The 9,653-nt window shown below is 43.2% G+C and overlaps 1 protein-coding gene across 1 annotated transcript; it reads right to left on the bottom strand.

The window, feature by feature from the left end:
* Positions 1 to 1,453: 1,453 nt before the first annotated feature.
* Positions 1,454 to 3,926, bottom strand: LOC145867058 (NLR family CARD domain-containing protein 3-like). The gene is made up of 2 exons (XM_082971102.1): positions 3,640 to 3,926; positions 1,454 to 3,255 (listed from the first exon to the last, which is right to left on the bottom strand). The coding sequence occupies exons 1-2, from the start codon at positions 3,848 to 3,850 to the stop codon at positions 1,454 to 1,456; spliced, it is 2,013 nt and encodes a 670-aa protein (XP_082827228.1). The 5' UTR covers positions 3,851 to 3,926.
* Between the last annotated feature and the right edge of the window lie 5,727 nt (positions 3,927 to 9,653).

The following is a 9,653-nucleotide window of genomic DNA, read 5'->3' as shown; positions in this document are numbered from 1 at the left end:
CACCATTACCAATAACAGAGGCTACAACAAAACATGCTAACCTCTCACCATTACCAATAACAGAGGCTACAACAAAACATGCTAACCTCTCACCATTACCAATAACAGAGGCTACAACAAAACATGCTAACCTCTCACCATTACCAATAACAGAGGATACAACAAAACATGCTAACCTCTCACAATTACCAATAACAGAGGGGGTTTGATCTTTGTTAGTAGAATCACAAGCTTGATGTAATCACTGCAGGTGTCAGGAATCCCGCTTCCTGAGTCTGTTTCTGCCTGAGCTGACTGTTTTCTGTTTGGAGTCTAAGGGTGCGTTCAGAAACCTATCTGGTTGCTAGGCAACGAAGTTAGGCGGGAGATCTAGTGATATTATTACCCTGTCTGGTTGCCAGGCGACGAAGTTAGGCGGGAGATCTAGTGATTACCCTACACCCCCATCTCATCAACCTTCTGCACACCTGGTCCTGATCATCACCTCTTCATAAGCCCTGAGCTGACATCTATTCCCTGCTGGATCGTTAGCAACGAACAGCCTCATGTTTCCTGAGCTAGTCTTGTTGTTTTGTTCTTGTTACTGGTTACTCCCCCCCCCCGTTTACTCTGTCTACAGTCATCCTCCCGGAACATTCAACTCCCTTGCCTGGCCGTCGGTGGATACAGTGACGTCATTGAATCCTCCCATCTACTCTCATCAACTCACCTCCGCTTCGTCTCCTGGATCACTCAAATTACACATCAAGACTACCAATAAATACTCACCTTCATTTTACTCACCTTGTCCTGGTCTGCTTCTGGGTTCTGTCTTAGAGAAACGTGACAGCAGGCATGGAATATGGGACAACATGCTAAACTTATGACTACTTTAATACACTATAAGTAATATGTCCGAATAATTACGACTTTTTCAAATGGGAGAACTACATGCATAAAGTACTTTCATATCTGATAATACTGACCTCAGAGTCTCCAGTTTACAGTGGGGATTCCCCAGTACAGCAGAGAGCAGCTTCACTCCTGAATCCTTCAGGTCATTGTTACTCAGGTCCAGCTCTCTCAGGTGTGAGGGGTTTGACCTCAGAGCTGAGACCAGAGAATCACAGCCTTCCTCTGTGACTCCACAGCCTGACAGCCTGCAAAGAGTCTAATCATATTAAAACCACACTGCTATTCTTTGGAGACAAAGAGATCATGACTTCAAACACATTGTTAATTTAGTGTAGAAGGACAATGGCAGATGCATTTGGTTAATTCTCCCAAACAACATATAGATTCTTCTTCTGTCTCCTAGAATTGTATGGTCATATTGTTATACTATACTAATGTGAAAATCAATGCATTTATTCAATGTTTTCAATATAATATTATACACATATTATAATGCATATTTTTCTTTAACCTGAATATTTCTTCCTGATGAATACTTCTTATATGTCATTTTATGTACTCACAGAGCAGCTCTGGAGGCTTTGACCACTGGCAGCAGCCTCAGAAGACCTTCCTCTGATCTGGAGTATTTCTTCAGGTCAAACACATCCAGCTCCTTTTCTGAAGTCAGCAACACAAAGACCAAAGCTGACCACTGTGCAGGTGACAGGTTGGGTTTTGAGACACTTCCTGAGCTCAGGTAGCTTTGGATCTCCTCCACTAGAGAATGGTCATTCAGTTCATTCAGACAGTGGAACAGATTGATGCTCCTCTCTGGAGAGAGATTCTCCCTGATCTCCTCCTTGATGTACTTGACTGTTTTTTCATGGGTCTTTGAGCTACTTCTTGTCTTTGTCAGTAGACCTCGTAAGTGCTTCTGATTGGACTTCAGTGAGAGTCCCAGAAGGAAGCGGAGGAACAGGTCCAGGTTTCCCGTCTCACTGTGTAAGGCTTTATCCACAGCACTTTTGTAGAAAGAAACTTCAGACTTGTCTCTGAACAGCGCAGAAAGGTTCCTGGACGTTGATTGCGGTTCGGCCATTAGATTCTCATTGTTGTTGATGAATGAGAGGAACACATATACAGCAGCCAGAAACTCCTGAATGCTCAGATGAACGAAGCAGTACACCTTGTCCTGGTACAGCGAAAATTCCTCTTTAAAGAGCTGTGTGCACAATCCTGAGTACACCGAGGCTTCATTGACATCAATGCCAGCCTCTTTCAGGTCTTCTTCATAGAAAATCAGATTGCCATTCACAAGCTGTTGAAAAGCCAGTTTTCCCAGTGACAGAATGCTCTCTTTATTCCAGTGTGGACCTGTCTCTTCTTTCCCAAGATACTTTTCATTCTTCTGTTTGGTATGAAACACCACAAGGTGTGTGTACATCTCAGTCAGAGTCTTGGGCATCTCTTCTCTCTTAAGTTTCAGCAGGTTTTCAAGGACTGTTGCAGAAATCCAACAGAAGACTGGAATGTGGCACATGATGTGGAGGCTCCTTGATGTCTTTATGTGTGAGATGATTCTGTTGGCCAGGTCCTCATCGCTGAATCTCTTCCTGAAGTACTCCTCCTTCTGTGGGTCATTGAACCCTCGTACCTCTGTCACCTGGTCAACACACTCTGAAGGGATCCTATTGGCTGCTGCAGGTCGGGTAGTTATCCAGAGGAGAGCAGAGGGAAGCAGATTTCCCTTGATGAGATTTGTCAGCAGAACATCCACTGAGGTTGACTCTGTGACGTCACAACAGATCTCGTTCTTCTGGAAGTCTAGGGGCAGTCGGCACTCATCCAGACCATCAAAGATGAACAGAACTTTGTACTTGTTGTAGTTGGAGATTCTTGATTGTTTGGTTTCCATTGAGAAGTGATTAAGAAGTTCAATGAAAGTGTGTTTGTCCTCTTTCATCAAATTCAGCTCCCGAAAAGGGAATGAAAACACAAATTGAACATCCTGATTTGCTTTTCCTTCAGCCCAGTCCAGAATGAACTTCTGCACAGAGACTGTTTTTCCAATGCCAGCAACTCCCTTTGTCAGCACAGTTCTGATACGTTTGTCTTGTCCAGTTAAGGGTTTGAAGATGTCGTTACATTTGATTGCAGTCTCTGGTCTTGCTTGTTTCCTGGTTGTTGTCTCAATCTGTCTCAGCTCATGTTCATTATTGACCTCTCCTGTTCCACCCTCTGTGATGTAGAGCTCTGTGTAGATCTTATTGAGAAGTGTTGGGTTTCCTTGTTTAGCGATTCCCTCAAATACACATTGAAACTTCTTCTTTAGATTAGATTTGAGTTCACGTTGGCAAATCACAGCAAGCTCATCTGAATCTAGAAATAACACAGAGGATATTAATATTACATCTGTTTTAATGTCTACAGTATTGAAGGACTGTTAAAGTTTTTAAATAATAATTTATTCTCTTAACTGACTGTATAAATGTGTAAATGTTTTCATAATGCATTCCAGACTGGTGTGACTGATTATAATAATATTGGTGTTATTGATGGTATTATTAATGTTGTCTCTCTCTCTCTGTCTCTCTCTCTAAATTAATCAACACAACACATCCCTTCTGCTACTTGATGAGGCCACTAGGTGTTGTGTTAAGGCTGATACAATATCATTGAGTTACACAGCTACTTTAGCTGTACTTTAGCCACAGCTTTTAAATGTTATAAAACAGCATTCAACATGAGGCAGACAGATCTTACATTTCTCCAGTGTGTCAGCGAGCTCCTTCTGGTTCATTTTCCTCAGGACGTGCAGTGTGATCTTCAGAGCTCCCTCTCTGGCACTGCTCTCCTGCTTCTCATCTTCAGCATCCACCACTTCCTCATCCTGCTTCTGACTCTCAAAGCATTCTGGGAGTTCTGGACTAAGAATCCTCTTGAACATCTTCAGCTCGTTCTTCACAAATGTCATAATTTTCTCTTCAAGCAACTAAAATAAATCAAGTAAATAAGTTAAGCAAGAGAAGAAATGCTTTCTCATTAACACATTAATGAATAATTGACAGATCAACTTTACTTGAGGTAAACAAAAACAAATGTTCATAACAGGATCACATACACTGAATATAGAGTCCAGGTCTGTTTGATGACTCTGGGAAGACTGACCACTGAGAATCTCTGACTCTGATCTCTCATGTTGGTTTCTGTGGACAGAACATGAGATTACATCTCCTCATCCAGGGAGTACACACACACACACACACACACACACACACACACACACACACACACACACACACACACACACACACACACACACACACACACACACACACACACACAAAGGGAATGTTGTGTTTGTTTAACATTATTTTAGGACTATGAAAATGGACAGTATTAGCCTATGGATTATGAAAACAACCAAAAGAAAATGTGAAAATGGGAGAGGAGAAATGACTAGAGACAGTGTTGTTTAACTCACTGACCATGACCCATGAGTTCTTCTTACCTTTGTTCAGTAGAAAAGTCTCCCTCTCTAAAGGATATAGGAAGATTCATAGACAGGTCACTCTTCATGGACACACAGCTGGGTATAGGGGAGGCTGGTCTCTCCTGCTTGATTGGACTTCAACACAACAGAGACAAACATTACATCTCTCATCTACTCTGATCTCAGATGGGAAACATAAGAAGAGTTCCAAAACGCAACATATCACTTTACAGAAATGAGCTTTTATTGTTTAATGAAATTATGTATTAATTATTACATCTCTCACAGACAAGGATTTGTTTAAAATCTATCACTTGATGGTTTCATTTCAGAGAGACAAAAATCATGTTTTTTCTTGCAAAATGCTATATACCTCACTCTCAAATGTGACCGACCGGCTCAATTTGGTAATTAACTAAATAACTACATATATAGTGATTTTGGTTTATGTCAGTTTAATTGTTTGTTATGGTATAAGTTGTTATTTTATGATTGTAAGTGATACAATTAACTAGTAATTCTCAGTAATTACTACTTTAGTAAGGAATAACACATTTTTTCAGTACTACTGCAGTTGCTAAATAATTCCAATAGATGGGAACATAAGACCACAATGACATTTCAGAATATTAGTTTAGTTTTCTCCCTGGATACACCACCACTCCCCGCGCTTCCTGCAGAACCCCTGCAGTACCTCTGCAGACCCCGGATTGAGAACCCCTGATTTAGCAGATGCTCTTATCCAGAGAGATTTACAGTAAGTGCATTCACCTTAAGATAGCTATTTATTTAGGAAATAAACTTAATGAATTATTCATAAAATTGTTATCTCACCTCTTAGCTTTGGTGTCATGTCCCCCAGAGAGATGCATTTTGGAGGCAGGGGCCCCCTCCTCTCTCTCCCCAGAGAGACTCATTTTAGAGCACTGACCCCTGTAAACAGAGATCCAGCATGTTGGTTGTGGTTAACACAGTGACAACTAAACAGAGATCCAGCATGTTGGTTGTGGTTAACACAGTGACAACTAAACAGAGATCCAGCATGTTGGTTGTGGTTAACACAGTAACAACTAAACAGAGATCCAGCATGTTGGTTGTGGTTTACACAGTGACAACTAAACAGAGATCCAGCATGTTGGTTGTGGTTAACACAGTGACAACTAAACAGAGATCCAGCATGTTGGTTGTGGTTAACACAGTAACAACTAAACAGAGATCCAGCATGTTGGTTGTGGTTTACACAGTGACAACTAAACAGAGATCCAGCATGTTGGTTGTGGTTAACACAGTGACAACTAAACAGAGATCCAGCATGTTGGTTGTGGTTAACACAGTAACAACTAAACAGAGATCCAGCATGTTGGTTGTGGTTAACACAGAGACAACTAAACAGAGATCCAGCATGTTGGTTGTGGTTAACACAGTGACAACTAAACAGAGATCCAGCATGTTGGTTGTGCTTAACACAGTGACAACTAAACAGAGATCCAGCATGTTGGTTGTGGTTAACACAGTGACAACTAAACAGAGATCCAGCATGTTGGTTGTGGTTAACTCAGTGACAACTAAACAGAGATCCAGCATGTTGGTTGTGGTTAACACAGTGACAACTAAACAGAGATCCAGCATGTTGGTTGTGGTTAACACAGTGACAACTAAACAGAGATCCAGCATGTTGGTTGTGGTCAACACTGTGAAAACTAAACAGAGATCCAGCATGTTGGTTGTGGTTAACACAGTGACAACTAATAATTGTATTCATTATCTCTTAGAAATAAAACAGTTTACTAACAGACACATCCAAACAGTCAGGTGATTTAATGTAATTACTTTTTCTAGCCCAATGACTACTCAAAACCCTCCCACAAGGCCTGAAAACTAACTAATAGCCCCTGATAGGCCTACATCTTATTCTGGGGCGGCAGGTAGCCTTGTGGTTAGAGCGTTGGGGCGGCAGGTAGCCTAGTGGTTAGAGCGATAGGTAGCCTAGTGGTGAGAGCGTTAGGTAGCCTAGTGGTTAGAGCGTTAGGTAACCTAGTGGTTAGAGCGTTAGGTAGCCTAGTGGTTAGAGCGTTAGGTAGCCTAGTGGTTAGAGCGTTGGGGCGGTAGGTAGCCTAGTGGTTAGAGCGTTAGGGAGCCTAGTGGTTAGAGTGTAGGGGCGGCAGGTAGTCTAGTGGTTAGAGGGTTGGGGTGGCAGGTAGCCTAGTGGTTAGAGGGGGGGGGGCGGCAGGTAGCCTAGTGGTTAGAGCGTTGAGGCGGCAGGTAGCCTAGTGGTTAGAGCGTTGGAGCGGCAGGTAGCCTAGTGGTTAGAGCGTTGGGGCGGCAGGTAGCCTAGTGGTTAGAGCGTTGGGGCGTCAGTTTGCCTAGTGGTTAGAGTGGAGGGGCGGCAGGTAGCCTAGTGGTTAGAACGTTGGAGCGGCAGGTAGCCTAGTGGTTAGAGGGGGGGGACGGCAGGTAGCCTAGTGGTTAGAGCGTTGGGGTGGCAGGTAGCCTAGTGGTTAGAGCGTTGGGGCGGCAGGTAGCCTAGTGGTTAGAGCGTTGGGGCGGCAGGTAGCCTAGTGGTTAGAGCGTTGGGGTGGCAGGTAGCCTAGTGGTTAGAGTGTTGGGGTGGCAGGTAGCCTAGTGGTTAGAGCGTTGGGGCGGCAGGTAGCCTAGTGGTTAGAGCGTTGGGGCGGCAGGTAGCCTAGTGGTTAGAGCGTTGGGGTGGCAGGTAGCCTAGTGGTTAGAGTGTTGGGGTGGCAGGTAGCCTAGTGGTTAGAGCGTTGGGGCGGCAGGTAGCCTAGTGGCTAGAGCGTTGGAGCGGCAGGTAGCCTAGTGGTTAGAGCGTTGGAGCGGCAGGTTGCCTAGTGGTTAGAGCGTTGGGGAGACAGGTAGCCTAGTGGTTAGAGCGTTGGGGCGGCAGGTAGCCTAGTGGTTAGAGCGTTGGAGCGGCAGGTAGCCTAGTGGTTAGAGCGTTGGAGCGGCAGGTAGCCTAGTGGTTAGAGCGTTGGGGCGGCTGGTAGCATAGTGGTTAGAGCGTTGGAGCGGCAGGTTGCCTAGTGGTTAGAGCGTTGGGGTGGCAGGTAGCCTAGTGGTTAGAGCGTTGGGGCGGCAGGTAGTCTAGTGGTTAGAGCGTTGGAGCGGCAGGTAGCCTAGTGGTTAGAGCGTTGGAGCGGGAGGTAGCCTAGTGGTTAGAGCGTTGGGGCGGCAGGTAGCCGGACGCACGCGCGCACACGCACGCACACAGGGAGGAAATGTTGTGTTTGTTTACTGTTTTAGGACTGTGAAAATGGACATAAGGAAAAGCCTATGGATTATGAAAACAACAACAATAAATGGGAAAAGGGGAGAGGAGAAATGACTAGAGACAGTGTTGTTTAACTCACTGACCAATGAGTTCTTCTTACCTTTGTTCAGTAGAAAAGTCTCCCTCTCTAAACTCTATAGGTAGACCCATAGACTTGTCACTCTTCATGGACACACAGCAGGGAACAGGGGAGGCTGGTCTCTCCTGCTTGTTTGGGCTTCAACAGAACAGAGACAAACATAACATCTCTCATCTACTCTGAGCTCAGATGGGGAAACATAAGAGTTTCATTACAAAACGCTATAAATCACTTTTCAGAAATGTTGGTAAATTATCTCATTGTTTAAAGAAATGATTAAACCACTACAAGGCTTTATATAGACTTTTAAAGTGGGTAATTTCCACAACAAATGCACATTTGCTGTTATTTTCCCAACGTGAGAAACTGGGTCAAATTAACATGGCATCTGCAAGTGAATTCATCTTTAGATATCTAGGTGGGACAACCACATATCACAGTTAAATATACTGGATACCAACATTCCACTCCTGATAAACAATGGATATATAGATATCTAGGTGGATATATAGATATCTAGGTGGATATATAGATATCTAGGTGGATATGTCGATGTCTAGGTGGATATATAGATGTCTATGTGGATATATAGATATCTAGGTGTATATATAGATATCTAGGTGGATATATAGATATCTAGGTGGATATATAGATATCTAGGTGGATATATATAAATCTAGGTGGATATATAGATATCTAGGTGGATATATAGATATCTAGGTGGATATATAGATATCTAGGTGGATATATAGATATCTAGTTGGATATATAGATATCTAGGTGGATATATAGATATCTAGGTGGATATATAGATATCTAGGTAGATATATAGATATCTAGGTGGATATATAGATATCTAGGTGGATATATAGATATCTAGGTGGATATATAGATATCTAGGTGGATATATAGATGTATAGGTGGATATATAGATGTCTAGGTGGATATATAGATATCTAGGTGTATATATAGATATCTAGGTGGATATAGCGTTTTGCAAAGAAACACAGTTTCATACACATCTAAAATCTAGAACAGTTATATAGAATGTACCCATAAGCAATCATTTCTGAATAAAAAGCATTTTAGAATATACATTCTTAAACAATATTGTCAGCTCACCTCTTAGTTTTTGTGTCATGTCCCCCAGAGATGCTCATTTTAGAGGCAGGACCCCCCTCCTCTCTCTCCCCAGAGAGTCTAATTTTAGAGGCAGGGCCCCCCTCCTCTCTCTCCCCAGGGAGACACATTTTAGAGGCAGGACCCCCCTCCTCTCTCTCCCCAGAGAGATTCATTTTAGAGCACTGAGCCCTAAACAGAGATACATGTTGGTTGTGGTTAACAAAGTAACAACTAAACAGAGATCCAACATGTTGGTTGTGGTTAACACAGTGACAACTAAACAGAGATCCAGCATGTTGGTTGTGGTTAACACAGTAACAACTAAACAGAGATCCAACATGTTGGTTGTGTTTAACACAGTGACAACTAAACAGAGATCCAGCATGTTGGTTGTGGTTCACACAGTGACAACTAATAATTTTATTCATTATCTCTTAGAAATAAAACAGTTTACTAACAGACACATCCAAACAGTCAGGTGATTTAATGTAATTTCTTTTTCTAGCCCAATGACTACTCAAAACCCTCCCACAAGGCCTGAAAACTAACTAATAGCCCCTGATAGGCCTACATCTTATTCTGGGGCGGCAGGTAGCCTAGTGGTTAGAGCGTTGGGGCGGCAGGTAGCCTAGTGGTTAGAGCGTTGGGGCGGCAAGTAGCCTAGTGGTTAGAGCGTTAGGTAGCCTAGTGGTTAGAGCGTTGGGGCAGCAGGTAGCCTGGTGGTTAGAGCGTTGAGGCGGCAGGTAGCCTAGTGGTTAGAGCGTTGGGGCGGCAAGTAGCCTAGTGGTTAGAGCGTT

Source organism: Salmo salar, unplaced genomic scaffold, assembly GCF_965601325.2.
Source record: "Salmo salar unplaced genomic scaffold, fSalSal1 ptg000177l, whole genome shotgun sequence".
NCBI classification, from domain to species: Eukaryota; Metazoa; Chordata; class Actinopteri; order Salmoniformes; family Salmonidae; genus Salmo; species Salmo salar.
The sequence above is the reverse complement of the archived record's forward strand: the minus strand, read 5'-3'. Positions and strand labels throughout refer to the sequence as shown.